Source organism: Psammomys obesus, unplaced genomic scaffold (genome assembly GCF_907164565.1).
Source record: "Psammomys obesus unplaced genomic scaffold, mPsaObe1.curated_primary_1811, whole genome shotgun sequence".
NCBI lineage: Eukaryota > Metazoa > Chordata > Mammalia > Rodentia > Muridae > Psammomys > Psammomys obesus.
The window spans coordinates 15,211,237-15,230,332 of NW_026585686.1; the positions used below are offsets into that span (position 1 = coordinate 15,211,237).

Sequence of the window (19,096 nt, forward strand, 5' to 3'; positions counted from 1 at the left end):
CACAACCATCTATAATGATACCTGGTGCCTTCTTCTGGCATTCAGGCATATCTGCAAACAAAACACTGCATATAAATAAATAAATAAGTAAGTAAATAAATAAATAAATAAATAAATAGATAAATAAATAAATCGATCTTTTTTAAAAACTACATGCATAAATTCTTTACAGTCTTCTCTTCAAAAAGAAATTTTTGCTGGGTGTGGTTACAAATACCTATAGTGCCAGATCTGGGAAGCCTGAGATAAGAGGACTACAAATTCAATATCAGCCTATGCTTTATAGTGACAGGCTATCTTCCTGTGTCAAAAACAAAAGTAAAACTTCATTCTTCTCCCCATTCAGTATAAGATGCACCTACTCAATTTCTCTTGAAGAAGCCAACTGCCACTATATGAGGATTCAGGGAACATTGCCAAAGAGAAGGCAGAAAGAATGTAGGATCAGGAAGACAGAGAAGAAACACAGAGAAGCCATCCACTAGACAGGACATGGCCATTTTAATCATGAACTCACTGCAGCTGTGGCTGTCTAATCTGGGTCTGCAGAATATTAGACCTGTCAACTGCAAGTAAAAGGATGGGGAAATCTATTGACAAGTGAAGGATTAGGGATAGGGGACATCATTATCTTCAGATGTATACCCACTGGTGAGCCTACTGATTCCATTTGATATTTATAAATCCATGATCTCTCAGACATCCTTAATTAAAGTCAGTAGATCACATAACAAAGCAAAAGGGCATGTGCATGGGAAAGGGATTTATAAGGAGAAGGGACTGACAAGGGTGTTAGAAAAATAAAAGAGGTCAGTGAATAAAGTACCAAAATATATTAAATACACGTATGAAATTGTCAAGGAACAAACTTAATTAAAAAAAAAATACTGAACTTATATACACATGCAGAAGTAATTAAGAGAAAAATGGACCAATGTCTCCAATTTACTCTGAGGTATGTTGGTATAATGTTCTTTTGGAATGTATACAGTTTATCCTTGTTCATTTAAATGCTGATTTCTCTACCTTACTATCTGGTTTCAATATGGACATTGCATTGTGATGTTTATGCTAAGCATCATCTGTCTCAAGTTTGTGTAAACATGCCACCATTTGTTCTCTATATTGTCAATTAAACAACCAGCCCCAATGCTGTGCAATGGAAGGGATAGGGTGCGACATCCTGGTCAGGAGGAGAGTGAGGAAGCAGGAAAAAGAGTAGAGACTCCGCAGGAGAGGTCTTAGAACCACGTGGAGAGAGGGACTGGACCTAAGATCTGATTAAAAGCAACTATAATGGGTGAAATCTGAATGGTAGGACATTATGAGGGCTTGGAGGTTTAAGATAGAATAACTATTGCCCAGCATTGTGCTCTAGGTTAATTAAATAAATCCCAGTGTCTTTGTGGTAATTTGGGTATACAGCTGGTTTAGAAATAACCCCTGGTTAACTAAAAGATCTGTTATTAGTAAATATTAATAACCAACAGAGGTATGTTTCTAAAGATGTATGAGTATATAGAAGGACTGAAGATAAAGATAATAGGAATATATCTTGTTTCTACATATTTATAAAGTTTCACTTAAAGGACAAATAGGAAGAACTTAGGCTCATTGAAGGAGCACTCTTGGGAAAAATCTTCCAGCCAAGTTCTCAAGCAGCAGCAATCCCAGTCAACACCTTGACAACAAACTCAGAAGAGACCCTAAGCTAAAATCACTAATCTACATGACTTCTATGTTTCTGACTTTATAAATTGAATAGCTCAAAAGGCTAATTTTGAGAATTTGTTATATATCATAGATAACCAATATAACAATAGGTGCTTTGCTATTCACTTATAGTTTTCTTTTATAAATTGTTAATGCTTATGAAATTTTAGTCTTAATCAAAATTATGAATATAATTTTGCCTAACAAAGCTTAAAGGAATTCATTTTTAATCCGGACATTGCATTGCATTGTGACAACTAAAAAAAAAAAAAAAAAACATTTCTAGATTTTACAGATGGTGTAATAAACTGTGGAACAATTTCCTTAGAAGTAATAAGCAAATGTAAATAAGGAATAAGCCATCATTTGAAAAACAGAAACAAGAGATGAGGACTAGAGATGACAAAAGAGACTTCTTTTCATTACAATCTTCTCTATCTACTTGGCTTCTTGCCATACACACAACCTCTTTGGAAGAAATACAAACATAAACCCCAGTGACTCACTTGCTACTGTTAGCCAGCTGCCTGAACTCCTTCACAGTCATGGCTTTTTTCTGGATGTTGTACTGAGTAAACAGTCCCGACTGCCCTGTGACCATCTGCTGAATTGGTGCTGGGATAAGCAAATTATCAATGTCATCATAGCATTGTCTCGGCTTCCACTCCTTAGGCGGAATCACCTAAAAACAAAACAAAATATTAACCTGAAACTATTTCAGACTAAGTATTAGATATCTTTTATTTTTCAAAAAACACAATTTAACATTTCCTCAACATCTCTGTAATAAAAGTACTGTAAAACTCATAAAGCACCGAATGTGGTGACACCAGCCTGGTAGAAGCAGGCAGATCATTTTAAATTCAAAGCTAGCCTGATCTACAGAGTGAATTCCAGGAAAGCCAAAGCTACACAGAGAAACCCTATGTCAAAAAACAAACAAACACAAAACAAAAAAGAAACCAAAACAGAGGGAACCCACTTATGGAGGTATAAGGAACAGAATGCTGCCACCACCTCTGAGGTCCTCCATGTACCGTTTTCCAAATACATCTATCCTTGTTCAATAGGCAACGACTATAATATTTATTAGTAACCAACTTATGTGCCTATGCACCTCTAAATATTAGGTTTTGGTTCTGTGTATATAATATGTCTGCCTATTTCTGTGTTTGTGTATATGCATTTAAATACACATGTGTATGTGCAGGCCAGAGGTTGATATGAAATGTTTTCCTCTATTGCCATCCACCTTTTTAATTTTATGTTGAAACAGGGTTTTTCATTGAGTCCAGAGTTCTTCTCTTAACCTTTCCAGAACTAGGGTTATGAAAATGTATAAGAGCACCAGGCTTGTTTTTAACATGGTATTGGGAATCGGAACGCAGGTCTTCATGTTTCCGCAGCAAGTACTTAATATCACCCCAGCCCACATCAATACTAGTTTTAAAGAGGTTTAAAAGTGTAAAAGTGGAAGGCTTGAGAGATGGCTGAGAAGGTAAAAGTACTCCAGCTCCAGGGGATCCAGTTCCTCTGAACAGGTTCCTACCTGCACTCATATGTACAAACTCACACCGAAAACAAACATAATTTATTTTAAAGATACTATATTATAATCTTGGTAACATATCAAAGGAAGTCAAGAATATAGTGTTACATTATCAGCTTTGAATGCTAAAGACATAGTTCAGCAGTTTGCTGCTCTTCCAAAGGACTTGAAATTGGTACCCAACACCCACAAAAGAAAGCTCACAAATGCCTGTGACTCCAAGAGATCTGACACCCTCATCTGCCTCTGCAGACACCTGCAAAGACACAGCATATACTCAGAAATCAACACATGCAAACATAAATAAATAAATCTTAAAAGAATAAGAAATATCAAGCATACAGCCAGGCAGGCAGTGGTAGTGCACATCTCTAATCCCAGCAAACAGAAGACAGAGGCAGACAGATCTCTTTATGAGTTCAAGGCCAGACTGGTCTACGTAGTTAGTTCCAGAACAGCCAAGGCTACACGACATATCCTATCTTGAAAAAAAGAAAAAGAAAGAAAGAGAAGGAGGGAAGAAGGGAAGGAGAAAGAGAGAGATCATGTATATACCAAGTCTGGGGTTCTAGCTCCAGTTCCACATAAAATTGGCATGGCAGTACATGCCTGTAATAAACATTCAGACAGTAGAAGCATTCTTGGCTACATAGCAAGGTCAAGGCCACCAGCCTGAGATACAAGAGATCTTGTCTCAAAATTAAAACATAAAAATAGCAGCTCGAGAAATATCTCAGTGGAAAAAGAACACTTACTGCTTTTGCAGAAGACTCCCATCACCTAAATGGCAGTTCACAACTTTCTGTAACTGAGTTCCAAGTAATTCAATGCCCTCCTCTGACCTCTGAGGTCTCCTACACACCAGTGGCACACATACTTTCAAGCTACACCTGAGTTTAATCCTTGGAGACATAAATGACTTACAAAAGCTGTCCAACCACTGTATGTAGTCTCACATCACACATACAATAAAGTAAAATAAATAAAATTTTTATGTTTAAAAATAAAAATGAGTAAATAATAAAAATAAATTAGTGTTCCAGGAATATTTCATTTTTTCTTAAAAGTTTCTTTTAATATTTATTTTAAGTGTGTGTGTTGCCTACATGCACATATGTGTACCTCATGAATGCCTGTTGTCCTTGAACTTATGGATGACGTATATTAGCATGTGGTACTGGGAACTAAACCCAGATCCTCTGCAAAAACAGGAGTGCTTTTAGCCACTGAGCCACCTCTTCAGACTCCCAGAAATATAATTAAACTATTTTCTAAAAATAGGGAACAAAATTAAAATTATTACAAAGACTATCAGTTGTAAGTTTGAGGACAACTTAGTCTACACATAGTGAATTCCAGGCCAGACAGGTATACACAGAAAACCCCATCTCAAAAAAAAAAAAAAAAAAAAAAAAAAAAAAAAAAAAAAAAAAAAAAGGAAGGAAGAAGGACAAATGCAAGCCTTTACACCAAATATTTTCTTTTGAATTAATTTTAGATTTGATTTGATTTTATTAATGTGCATGGGGAAAGGAAGTGGTATGCAAGTTGAGATCAGAAGACAACTTTCAGTAATTACTTCTCTCCTTCCACCATCCATGGGATCCAGAGACTGAACAGTCAATCAGCAGATAAGGTTTGTAAAGCAAGTGCTTTTCCTACATAATCATCCCATCAGTTCCATTTTAAATCTTTAATTATCAAATTACCTTACACTGTTGGAAATAAAAACAACATATATGGTCATTAAACAATTTCAAAGTAACACCTTTACATTTAATGAGTAAAAGTAAAGGAACCCTATTTTCTGCTTTATTTCTATCAAATATATAGACTACCTTCATGAGTATATCAAGACAGAATATATACTTTATGTCACTATTTCCCCAAACCCAGACATTTCCAGATAAAATATGCATACCACTACATACATTGAAGCCAGATGCTGTCTATAAACTGGAAAGGAAGAACAATGCTTGTGCTATCTTCATTTTGTAGGCACAGGTACATATCTGCACTCTTGTGTTTATGAAGTATAATGTTTGCTTTAATACAATCTATGTATATAAGTACTACAAGGGACAAGCATCATACATTTCATATTTTTAGAAGTTCCTCATGATATCCCTATCACAAAACAAATTTTATCCTTAAAGAAACTGTCAACTTCCCAACTTGAATACAGATAGTCAATGTTATTTGATAGCAATGCTACACAGAGTCACACACACCTGTCATCCCAGTACTTGGAATCATAGATCAGTGAGGCAGAAGAATTGAAAGTTCAAGGCCAGCCAGGAGTATCTAACAAGATTTGGATAAATATAAAATAAATAAAATAAAAAATAAAATAAAAAATAAAATAAAATAATAAAAACTCGCTATTATTGAAAGTACTCAACTATTGTTCTCAAATGGTAAGTTAAGACAAATACATTAAATGTTGTCAATAACACATTAAGAAAGGACCACAGGGTACCTTTGTTCCCAAAGGAAAGGCCCAAAGAAAAACATCTACATATGTGTATCTGGATTTTAACCAAGTAATGTGGTTTACTGAAGTTCTGCTCACTTGAAACTACTTAAGCTTACGGAATAGGAATGAGACTAGATTAAACATAACTTATGTGACTGAAAATATAGCCAAAAACTGTTCAGAAGCAAGCAGTTCAACTGTCATCCTAGTATAAAAAAAAATAACAAAAAAACACATTATTATAGAACTCTTGCCTTTATCAGTGAGTCTTATGTTGAGGGAGGGGTACACTGGACTCAGGTGTACTTGTAACTGTCATTAATTTTATTCTGTTACACACTATTATAGGTGTAGTCAGTGTGCCTTCAGCTCCCTCATGAGGGTTGCTGCTGTTTCCTATCTAGTTACCAAGTATGTCACCTTAACACCAGACAAAAAGTATATTAATCTCAGTGGACCAAGGGATGTTTTCAAGAAACAAAAAGGGGACCAACTGATCATACAAAGGTCAGTTATGAATACTGAGATATATGAGTAATCTGTCTCAAAAAGAAAAAAAAAGATAGAGAGATACAAATATATACACATATACATATACACATAAACACACACACACAAAGATATCTGGAAAGAAAGGAGAGAGTGTTTTCCAGCTTCTCTCCATGCAAATAAAGCCCAAATTTTTGATTAGGCATTATAAATCATTACATGTTCATGACTAAGTATGTGTGCCAAATGACTGGAAAAAAAATAATAATAACACCTTCTATTCAACTGAAAAATGATTTCCCCACCCCTATCTCAAATGGTTATCTGAAAATTTCTGAGGCACCAAAACTGAAAAAGCAAATTCTAAACAACTTTTAGACTTATTTATTCTGTATATGAGAGCTGTAAGGGGGACAGAGACATGGGAAGTGCATAGCACAAATATGGAAGTCAGAGGACAACTACTGGCAGCAGACAAATAACAAAAGGAATGACCTCTGGCAGCAAAACTCCACGAACAGGTTTCTAACAGCCTCAAGTATGGATCAGGGCATCTGTACTCCAATACCTGTAGTTCTGAACTTCCCTGTTCAGCTAACAATTGCTCATACCATTTTACCTTCACAACAGATATGGAAAGCCCATCCCACAAGTCCAGTGAAATGGATGAGCTTAGCAACAGGCTCTGCCAGTCTCAAGCATTTGTTTAATGAAATTACTGTCTACAGAAAATTAAATCACAAACAAAATCTAAGCATTAACAGGCCAAAACAAAACAAAAGTTTCCTAGGGAAAAATACATTTCTATTATGTTCTAAAAAGATACATCTCCTGGCATAAATAAGATAAATTATACTGACAATCGTTCCTTCAAACCTCTAAATATGATCTATGATCTGAACCTGCAATGTAGTCTTTGGCACCTTACCATTATATCTTTTAAAGATAATACTATATCTTTAAAAACAAGAATCATAAACATAATTAAAAAATGGCTTCTCTTTTTAACTATTCTAAACTACCAACACCTCTTCAATAGATAAGCACACTATCCCTAAAAAAGACTTATCCCTAATAAAACTTCCTATGGACACTTGCCCTTAACACCAAACTCATTTTTCACATAGAAGCCAGTATAACCATTGTTTTTTGTTTGTTTGTTTGTTTGTTTTAAACAACAGCAAAAGAACAATACAAGGAAACATCTGTCAGAAATTGATGAAAATTAATACCCTCCCACCTCTGGAAGCCTTGATATATTGAGCGAGAGAATGAAAGAGAGAGTGAAGTTAGAGCCTGGTATAAATAATCTAGAGAAAACAAAGACTTTTTTTAAAAAAAAATGAAGTGTTCCAGGAAAGTTAACAAGAAAAGCAGACACATTCCATTGAAAGAAAGAAAAACTATGAACGTAATTTAAAAGTCAAATGATACTTTTTAGGACAAGTCTAAGTATAGTCACCTTGGCAAGACCTGCTCGGTGGGCTCCTTTAGACTCCATGTACGCGAGGTATTTGTTGAACTCCCGAAACTCCTCCATGGAAGGCCTGAAGGTCATTATCTTACAACTAGGATTCAGGGGACTCTCCACCTCTACCTCTTCCATGATGGTTACAGATGTCTCTGCAGAGAAAATGTGGCCATCAACAATGTATTACTGGAGTTGTGTTTAGTAAGTAGCCTTCACAAAATAGCATGCATGTGTCTACCTAAGGAACTCTTTAGTTAATGACCACTCTTCACCTCTCTGAGACTTCCACATCTTTTCCTGGACTCCAGGAAAAAGAAGCCTCAGGCTTCTAACACACTCCTATTCTGAGCACAGAATCACTGACCTGACTGTATTGCTGACTTCCATGAAACCTTTCTAAGTAAAAATTAATTTTCTAGAAGTACAGTCTACCGCAGATATACAAATTCTACTATCTCACTCATACATGCATTTATATATATAAAGGCCTAGCATATATCCTGCATGGAAAGTGTTCATATCCTTAGCACAGAGCTAAAGTATGCTTCCAGTTTTTTATAAAAATGCTTTCCTATAACAAATCACATGGCAAAACCACCAGAAAGTGAGGACAGAACTCAAGAATAGGGGTACCAGAGGAACTCACTCAACTGATAAGAACATTTATTGTGATAAGAACATTTACTGAAGTCCTCAATGCAACTCCAGTATCCATGATAAAAGCCAATCATGGTCATGTTTTATAACCCCAGCATTGTGGGAGGAGGCATAGACAGAATAATCACTGGGATTTGCCGGCTGCCAGCCTAGCTCCAGGTTCAACTACGAGATCCTTTCTCAAGGGAAAAAGGTGGAACATGATACCACAAGAGACCTGATGTCCTCCTGCCTGGTCCCTTTCCTCGAAGAGGCACACAAATGCCTATAAACACTACATACACACATAGACATACATACATTCACATACACATATACACACACATATATAACACAACAAAAATAATTTTGAAAGACTCATTCTATATAGCTAACTCGTAAATATTTAGAAGCATCATGAAATCTGGTCCTTGCAAAACAATCACTGACTCATCGCAGGCATCCATAGGATAACGGATCCTCCCCCAAGGATATCACTGTTCAAGGACATTCAAATACTTCATGTAAAATGGCTTACAGCTTGCATATAACCTACACACATCCTTCTATAATTTAAAATCATTTCTGTATTACTAATATCCATTACAATATAAAGGAAAGCCAATAATTGATCTTATATTGTTTAGGTAATGTCTTACTCAGGATTACTATTCCCGTGATGAACGAAACACTGTAACAAAAGCAACTTGGGGAGGAAGGTTTGATTGGCTTACACTTCCACATCACAGCTCATAGTCAAAGGAAGTCAGGAAAGGAACTAAAACAGAGCAGGAACCTGGAGGCAGGAGATGATGCAGAGGCCAAAGAGGAGTGGTGCTGTCTGGCTTGTTCATCATGGCTTACTAGCCTGCTTTTGTTTAGAACCTAGGACTAACCAGCTCAGGGAAGGCAATATCCACAATGGGCTGGGCCCTTCACCATCAATCACTAATTAAAATGCCCTATAGGCTTTTTGACAGCCCTGGAAGCATTTCTTAATTGAAATTTCCTGCTCACAGATGACTTTAGCTTGTGTCAAACTGATATATAATGTTATCCAACACAGGGAATAAACTATGATGATACAATTTTCCTCTTATATAGCCATGTCTGGACTTGAACTTGTTATGTAGTTCTAGATGACCTTGAACTTGTGATCCATATGCCTATAAGGTAAAATTATAGGCATATGAACACATTGTTTATGTGGTACTGGTAATCATAGTCAAAGCCTCTAGGCAAGTTCTCTATCAACTAAGCTACATCTTTAACCAAATGGAAATTTTTGCAAGCCCTTGGTTGTTTCAATTCATTGATACAAAAATACTCCAATATAGAAAGCCTTACCTTCTAACAGTACTTAACGTTAAGTTTCTCAAACAAGTTAAGCTCTTTGTGACTTCAAATATTCCTTCCCTTGAAGCACCCTCTGCATATTTCCTACCTTTGAGTTCCCAACTGTCTGTGCAATATAGGACTCAATGAGCTACCCACACTATAGACAGCAAGCTGTCTCTCTCAATGCTGCTACTTCCCAGGAGCCACTGAGTTATCAAACCCTGAAAAGAAAGGCAGGTTGGCATATAGTCTTGTTCACATCTGCTGTACAAATATAATAAAGAAGTATGAAATGAAATATTCCTTTTCTTCTAGCCAAAGTATAAGAGTGGCCTTGGTATTTCTCTCAGCAGACGCAGCAGCCATTGAAGAGACTGAAAATGCAGCTAGCAATTCAACAGAGACTGAATTCCTAACTTGAGTTCAACAGGCATTCAAAGAACAAAACAGTCCTGGAACTAAGGTAATGACAAAAACAGGAAGTAAATACTGTCAATGCATACAATGCAGCTTTATTCTTAAAGGGAATAAGAGATAGTTTATTCTGGAACAATTCTGAGTGACTCTGGCCCAGAGAACACAGATTTAGTTTACGCCAATTCCATGTCCCAACATGGAAGCAGTTTCATGAGTTTTATAGTTTTACAGAAAAAAGAGAATCATAAATCAAGGCAAGTTGAAAATACATTGATGGTTACATCAGAGAGGCTGTTACAGAAAGATAAAGGAAGCTTTTCTATAGGCCTGATAGGCTATCTGATGACATTCTTAGCATTTGGTTGGTGGAATCTAAATTAATAGATTCCAAAAGGATTTGGTTGGTGGAATCTAAATTAATAGATTCCAAAAGGATTTTATCTGTTAGTCACAAGAGGTCAGTTCTGGCACAAAAAGAAGAAATGAATGGCTACCTGGTGCAGGTAACTAAAAGGAGCCTAAGATAAGGTTAACTACTTTCTGGCCCTGCAACATTCCAACCTCTCCACAGTATTGAAATTCTAATCAGTCAATCAGTCTCTGAAGACAAAGCTGCTTTTCATGAGTTCTGATTTACAATAGTAAGTACTAAGGAAAATCAGAGCCAACTGAGAGGGGTCTTGTTTCAAAATGGGCACAGGAAGGTGGTTTAGAGAAATAAAATCCAGGAGACGCCTCAAGAAGAGAAATAAACAGGTAAGTATCTGGAAGGAGAATATTTCAGGCAAGGAAAAAGTCTCTTAGGCTCTGTTATTCAAGAGGTAGTAAGGAGGCAAATATGACTGAAAACAAGACAGAGAAACGTGAGTGAGAAAAAGAGTAGAAAAGGAAATCTGAGTTTATCTGAGTATGCCAGGTAGTAGTTTTGGACTTCTACCCCTTAAAATCTCCAGTTCCTGGAACTCAAACATTTTTTTCACACCATTCAAGAAAATAATAGTTCTCTAAGGTTAGGAAAAAGTAATTTTGCCATCCTGAGTGAGGTATCCCAAGAGCAGAAAGACACACACAGTATATACTCACTTATAAGTGGGTATTAGACCTATAAAATTGGATAAACCTACTAGAATCTGTACACCTAAAGAAGATAAACAAGAAAGAGGACCAGGGGTAAGATTATCAGTCCTCACTTAGAAAGACAAAGGGGATCGACACTGGAACTAGGAGAAAACAAGGAATAGGACAGGAGCCTATCACAGAAAGACTCTACCTAGCACTGTATCAAAGCAGATGCTGAGACTCATAACCAAACCTTCGGCAGAGTGCAGGGAATCATATGAAAAAAGGGAAGTTAGTATGACCTAGAGAGGACAGGGGCTCCACAAGGACCAAATATATCAGGGCACAGGGGTCTTCTATAAGACTGTTTCTCCAACTAAGGACCATGCATGTTCATGGATATAACCTAAAACCCCTGCTCGGATGTAGCCCATGGTAGCTCAGTATCCAAGTGGGTTCCCTAGTAAGGGAGACAATGATTATCTCTGACATGAACTCAAGGAATGGCTCATTGATCTCTTCCCCCCTCCCCCCAAGGGAGGAGCAGCCTTGCTAGGCCACAGATAAGAACATTGCAGCCAGTCCTGAAGATACCTGATAAGCTATAGGGTCAGATGGAAGGGAAGGAGGACATCCCCTATCAATGAACTTGGAAAGGGTCAGGGAGGAGATGAGAGAGGGAGGGTGGGATTGAGAGGGAGGGGGCTACAGCTGGGATACAAGTGAATGACCTGTGATTAAAATTAAAAAAAATAAAATTAAATTTAAAAAAAAGTAATCTTGCTCACATTTTGTTGCTGTGAAGAAAGGGGGCATGTGCAACACCAAGGAGGCAATTTATCCAAACAAAATTTTATCTAAACAAAATACAGGCTTGTATACATAGTAGGCAGTGACATCCAATTTGGGTGCCTATTTGGTATATTCTGAAGAAAATTTCATGACAAATGAAAAGGAACAAAAGTCAAGATTTCTGAACTGAGGCTGGAGATGCATATAGCTTAACTCTTCAATACTTGTCTAGCATTCACTAGGACTGAGTCCCAGCGCTTCGGGGTGGAGCAGGTAGCAATAATTCCAACACCTAAAATCCTAACACTCTGTAGGCTGAGGCAGAAGATCATCCAGTCAAGGCCAGCTGGAGCTGGAGATCAAAACCATACCAGAAATACAAAGGGAAGGGGAGGGGTAAGACATGTCCAAGTATGGTGGGATATATCTACATTCCCTGCACTAGGGAGACTGAAGGAGGAAAACCAGAAATTCAAATTCAAATTCTAAACTCTGAGCTACACAGAGTTTAGACTCCGTATGCATAAGAATTTGAAAAAATAGAGAAAAAGAAAAGAGCCAGACCTGCAAATCCAACTGCTCTGGAGATTTAGGTAAGGAGGATCACTGTTAGAGGCTACACAGTTAGTGGACTACATGAGTGAGACAGTAGCGTGGGTCACACTGTAAGATAAAAGATTAAGATCCTGTCCCAAATTGCTTCCATGTTGGAACATGGCATTTGAAGTAACCTAAATCTATATTCCTGGGCCATGGTTACTCAAAATGGCTCCTGAATCTCTTTCCTTTAAAAGCAGTGGTTTTCATGTCACCAGCATCCCATACTAATAAGTATTTATCACATTGTATATACTTTTTTCTTTAAGCCAAATTCTGATCTCTAAGAATTAGTTTAAATGCAATATAAAAAATTTCATGCAAACAACCAACAGTAATCTCATGATACCATACCCTAAAACTATTTTTGATTCTTTTAAGGCTATACTAAAATTTTCATTGGCGTTATTAAAAGTAAACACTAAAGTAAGAAAATTTACCAAACAAGCAAAACAAAAATGGGGGCTAACGAGGTGGCTCAACAGTTAGGAGCATTGGCTGCTATTCCCAGCACCCACATGGCTGCTCCTAACTGTCACAGTTCCAGGGAATCTGACACCCACACATGCAGGTAAAACACACCAATGTACATAAAATAAAAATAAATCTTTTTTTTCCCCCCCAATCCCTGCCCTGTTACATGATCTGGCTATTTTGATTTGTGACAGGGTCTCCTGTAGCCCAGGCAGGCCTTGAGCTAAGCCTGACTTGACCTTTAACTCCTGATCCTCCTTGCCTCTACCTCTTTAGGGCTGGGATTACAGGCAAGACATGTGTAACCAGCCACTCACAACTCTGGCTGAGCTTTCAGAAAGGGCGTGAGGAGGTAAAACTGAATAAACAGTAAAGTACAAATCAGAAAAGCACTGAGGACAAAAGGAGTAAGAACAAAATATCAAATCCATTCTGATAGGTAAGGAAACAGATGAGCATAATGGAAAATGATGGACTGATCAAAGCCTTAAAAACTACAGGCTAAAACTACATGCTGGTTCCCACAATGAAGAATCACTTGAAGGTGGAGCAAGGAGGATCAACTTCTTACAGGGATTATTCTGACTGCATGGGTGGGATTAGACCCAGCTACCAAAGAATATGAAAGGCAATGTATTTTCAGTTTATCAGTTAATTTCAAAGGGCAGAGAGGGAAATGTGTAGGGAAGCTTTGGGAGTTAGGGGATTGAAAAATAAAATGAGGGGGCTGGAGAGATGGCACTGAGGGCTCTTGCAGAAGACCCTGGTTCAATTCCCAGACCCCACAAGGCAGCTCACAACAGTCTGTAACTCCTGTTCCAGGGGATCTGACATCCTCACACAGATATACAGTCAGTCAAAACACCAATGTACATAAAACAAAAATAAGTATAAAAAGAAAAACAAAAGGCTGGAAAGATGGCTCAATGGTTAAAAGCACTGACTCTTCTTCCAAAGGACCTGGGTTCACTTCCCAGCACCCACATAGCAGCTCACAACTGTCTGTAACTCCAAGATCTGACAAGCTCACACAGACATACTTGCAGGCAAAACACCTGTATACATAAAATTTCAAAAAATAAATTAATTTTTAAAAAGAAAAAGAGCTGTAGCATTGGGTCTGTCTCACTCTAGTTAAACCTCATACCTGAAGGAAACTATGAATTCTGTGCCAGCTCCCTTGTCCAGACTTACTGTTGCTGGTATCCTGTTTCATTTAACACTACTATTTTAAATTTATATTTTAGGACTCACAACACTTTCTATGGTGGTAAAGACAAAAATACACAATGGATGTATAAGGTCCTAGGTTCTATCCCCAGGACTGTAAAAACAAAACAAAATACAATATCTCCCAAGAAATTCAGATAAGAAACAGTGAGGAAAAAGGAATGGGAAATCTCTGGTAATTCTAGGCCAGTCTGGTATACATAGTGTGTTCCAGGCCAGCCAGAGCTAAAGTGAGACCCTGTCCCCAAAATATAATCAAGCAACTGAACCCTGAGGTAGATTGATTCCCAGCTCCCTGACAAACCTCCACACTAACTTCTAGACTACTTGTACTTGTTGGTACTCCCACCAGCAATAAATAACCCTTTCACTGGCAGCATGCGTTATAATTTATTTTATTGACTTAGTTAAGATGAAATATCAAAGTAGTTTTAATTTACATTTCCCTGATGACTAAATATATTGAACATTTCTTTAAGTGTTTCTTATCTATGTTCATTGCTTCTCTACACATAATAGCCAGAAACTGAAAACAGCCTAAGTGCTAATCAGCTATTGAAATAGATAATGAAAATGTGGTACACTTACACAATGAAATATTACTTGGCTCTTTAACAAAAATGAAATTTGCAGGTAAATGGAAAACAGTCATCCTAAGTAACCCAGGCCCAAAAAAGAAAATACTGCATGTTTTCTCTTATATGTGGATGTCAGTTTTTACTCTTTAGAAATATAAGCTATATAGCCACAGAGGTTAAATACCTAGTAAAAGATAGAGTGGGATACAGTATTATGGAGAGATAAAGAGGAAGACAGAATAGTTAGTTCAAATGGGGAGAGAAATGGGAGAGCAGGATAAAAGAGAAAATATGGGGAGGGACAATGGAAGCTTTTTGAAAAGCCATATAGAAATCTGCTACTTTAGAAGTTTCCTTAAATATATAATCTATGAAAGTAATCAAAATGGAATCATATAATAGGGGAGACAAAACCCCAATTAGATATCTGTCACAAAACCCCAGTGCTGGAAATGTGTTACATCTTATGGAGTCATAGGCCAAATGGATCCCATAGACATGCCTGCAAAAGATAACAGACTATTACCAAAGCTTTTGGTTAGCTGCCACAACCTATTGGTAAAGCCCTAATGCTGAAAACACTACCTTCGTATATCATCAAACATGAAGAAATTGAGCTGATACCCAAATAGAAGCTTTACCCAGGCTCACTAGCATTCATGGTGATGGAAGGTACTTTACACCATATCAGAAAAGAAAATTAATCATCAATATCACCCAGCTACAAACCATGTAACCTATAATCTGCCTACAATGCATATTGGTGTTATTATTGAAGTAAACAACCACTTTTTTATTACATTTACCATGAGATAAAATCCATGATACTGTTTAAGTGGCCAAACACTTGAAATATGTAATGGACCTAGGAAAAAAAATCTACGACTGTTATTCTGATAAAGGAACATTGCAATAAACGGCTGCCAATGGCATATTGCTATACTAATAGATCAGGGCCTCACTCCACACTACTCAGAGAAGCTTTTTGCAATAGATGGTAATAACCCAGAGACCCACAACTGAACCATGTGCAGAGTGAGGGATTTTGGAGCACTCAGATCTAAATGGGATATCTTCATCAAACTCATCCATCCCCAAGTTTTAAGGATCTTTGCAGAAGGGGAGGAGGGAAGACTGTAAGGCAAGAGGCAGCATAACAGGAAGGATGAACATATAATCTCATGGAGACTGTGGCAACACAGAAAGACCTGTACAGGTTCAAGCTAGATGACGGAGAAGAGGACGTGGAATCCTACTCCTAACAAGAAGCTACTTGTAATCGATATCTCCTGGGAAAGTCAGTTCTCTCCAATGCATATATCTCTCCTGGATATATCAACCAGAGTCCAGGGCAGGCCCCTGGCCCAGAAATAGTTCACTAAGATAAAAAGGATCTGTCTATCTCTCTTCTCTCCCCTCACCTCTGTCTGTCTGTGTCTGTCAGTGTACAGACTTTTTTATTTATTTAAAAAAAAATGGTTTGTTTTGACTTTTGGTTGGTTGGTTCAGTTTTGTGGGGAGATTGAGAGAGAGAGACACAGAACACTAAATATAGAGAGAGGTGGAGAGGATCTGGGAGGAGTTGGTGGAGAAATGAAAAGCATGATCAAAATATATTGTAGGAAAAATTTTAAACATAAATAAACAAGAAATGGTACTTACAAGCCGAGCACAATGGCTCACACTTTTTTGTTTGTTTGTTTGTTTGTTTTTGTTTTTCGAGACAGAGATTCTCTCTGTAACCTGGCTATCCTGGATTCACTTTGTAGACCAGACTGTCTTCGAACTCACAGAAATCCGCCTGCCTCTGCCTCCACACCCAGCTAATGGCACAAACCTTTGATCCCAGCACTCGGTAGGCAGAGGCAGTCGGTTCTCTGCGAGTTTGGGAATCTTCAGTAGGTTTTTTAGTAAAATAAAGCAAGCCTCTGTGTTGAATTTTATTGTATTATCTATTTTGTGGTGAAACTGTAAACATTTTGTGTAAACTCAAAACACTAAAATGGAAAGAATGATGTATATTTCCTGAACAACTAGGTACTACATTCCAAAACAAAGCATGACACTTACTAGACCAGGAAGCTTTAGAAAAACGTAGGTAGTGATTGTGCTAAAGAGTAAAAACATTTTTTTCCTTTTTTTCCAATCTTAGAGATTGAACCTAAGGTTCAGATAGTAAGCATTCACACTACCACTTGAGCTTGAGAGGTGAGGGGTAAATTATATAGACTAAATTGGTGATAGCAGCACATAAATGTGAACATTTGGAATCCCTGGACTAGAGGGGCAAAAGCAGGAGGATTTCCTTGAGCTCCAGGCCAGCATCATGAAGAGTTCTTGGTCTGGCAGAACTACATCTAGTAAAACCTTGACTCTAAAATAACAACAAAAAAGTTTAAAATCACAAATTTTTTAATCATTGCATTTTTAAATTAGAATATTAGAAACCTCTGCCATAAAAAAACGGTGAAGCTCCCGCCTCCCATGCTTTTTAAGTGCAAAACTCAAGTGGATGAAATGAAGCAATAGGTGATAACCTAAGCCGACCAAGCCTATCAAAACCTCCTCCAGCAACTGTCCACAGTTCTAGCTTTATACGCAGTGCTAGGTAAATCACCAAGTGTAAATGCTCAGTGCAGAAAAAAAAAGAAAAATGAAAAAACACCTGCCCAAAGGCAGGACGTGAGAGCTTCCGCGCCGGGGGCTGCCTCTAGGGTCCACTCAGAAAGCATCAGAATTGAGTCCAGCCGCTTTCACTGCCGGGCAGAAAACACCAAGTTCCTGCCCGGGCTAGCTCTGCAGCTTTCCCCAAAGCATTCCCACCGCACAACTGCCCTGTCCCTGGTAGTTCACACGCTGCATCAAACTTGCATTTATTAAGCGCCCACTGTCTACCCTGCATCATGGCTCCTCCAGGAACTGCACAAAGAAATGGCCTCAGAAGACCGAGGAGGGAAAAACGAAAAGAGCATCTGCTGGGGCCAAGAACGAAGGCGAGTGAGGGGCAGGCTACCTGCTACCTCACGGGTCTGACATCCCGACCCCACGGAAGGCCCGGAGGGCGCACAGGCCGGGCCTTCCCGGCGTCGGCCAGTGTGCGGCCGGCGCCACAGACCACCCAGGCGCAGCAGTCCGGAGCAGCACCACCTCGGCTCGGCTCCGGGGAAGCCAGGCGAGCGAGCTCCCGAACCCGGAGAGCCAGAATGGGCTGTCACGGCCGCCTCCTCCCTCCCAGCCGACGGCAGTGCACTGCGGGGCGCCCAGGCCCGCGCCGCTTTCTTGCGAAGATCGGCAGGGGCCGCCACCAGTCCCGCTCGGCCCGGACCGAGAAGCGGTTACCTGCGCCGCGGGTGGAGGCCCAGACGCCACCCGAATGAAGAGGATGAGAGTGCGGCCTCCCCTCAGGGTTTTGGGATCTTTGGAAGACTTGTTCCGCACTGGGTGACAGCTGTTCGCTGCGCACGCGCACGGAGCGCCGCCGCGGGATCCCTCCGCCGCTTCCCCTCCCTCCCGGCCGCAGGGTGGGCGGGAGCCGCTCCGGCGAGCAGGCGGCGCAGGCTGCCTCTTCCTGCGTGTGGCGCACGCACCCCCACGTGACCGCTGGGCCCGGCGCTCTCTGGGTCACGTGAGCATCTAACCTGCTTAAAGGTGCCAGACACCTTACTTTGAGCCTAGACTTCCGCTTCTTGTTCGTCGAAGTTCCGTAGAAGGTTATTTCATTTTGCTTTGGGGCAGGCACATCTCTTCTTTCTCAAAGGAGAAAAAACGCTGAAGAAGCAGAAGGAACAGGTGCAAAGATCGCTGGGTTCTCACGAGCGGGACCTGAAATACTACGCACGGCAGTTCTGCCGGGACACTGGATGCAAGTCTTTGGCAACCCTCGGCCGCGCAAAGACGACTGATTTTTTTTTTTTTTTTTTTTTTTTTTTTTTTTTTTTTTACCTCGGTGGAGGCGGTCAGGAAGTCCCAGACCCGCGATGACATTGTCCTGAGCCAGTATTCCAACCAATAAGCCTGCGCCTCTGAGCCTCAGAGAGATCCCACCCAAGTGAGCACAAAGTTCTCAAATTCCCAGTAACCAGTCCGCCCCTGAGTTCAATTTCCACAAGCACATTGTGGCTCATAACCATCTATAATGAGATCTGGTGCTCTCTTCTGACCTGCAGGTGCACTTGCAGGCAGAACATTTATACGTAATAAATAAATAAATCTTAAGGTGGTAAGAGGGAGGGAAGGAGGAAGGAAGGAAGGAAGGAAGGAAGGAAGGAAGGAAGGAA

The 19,096-nt window shown here is 39.2% G+C and overlaps 1 protein-coding gene across 7 annotated transcripts in view; it reads right to left on the bottom strand.

Annotated features, from left to right (window-relative positions):
- Kdm4c (lysine demethylase 4C) overlaps positions 1-18,317 on the bottom strand; it is a 275,732-nt gene extending 257,415 nt beyond the window's left edge. For 6 of the 7 annotated variants that reach the window (XM_055630066.1, XM_055630055.1, XM_055630088.1 and 3 more), the window contains exons 1-3: positions 18,159-18,219; positions 7,690-7,850; positions 2,220-2,395 (exon numbers count right to left, since the gene is read on the bottom strand). In XM_055630066.1, the coding sequence (XP_055486041.1) occupies positions 2,220-2,395; positions 7,690-7,833 (320 nt within the window). In that variant the 5' untranslated portion in view covers positions 7,834-7,850; positions 18,159-18,219. Of the gene's footprint in view, positions 1-2,219; positions 2,396-7,689; positions 7,851-18,158 lie in introns of all 7 variants that reach the window. The other variant, XM_055630109.1, reaches the window with a different exon arrangement.
- Positions 18,318-19,096: the final 779 nt, after the last annotated feature.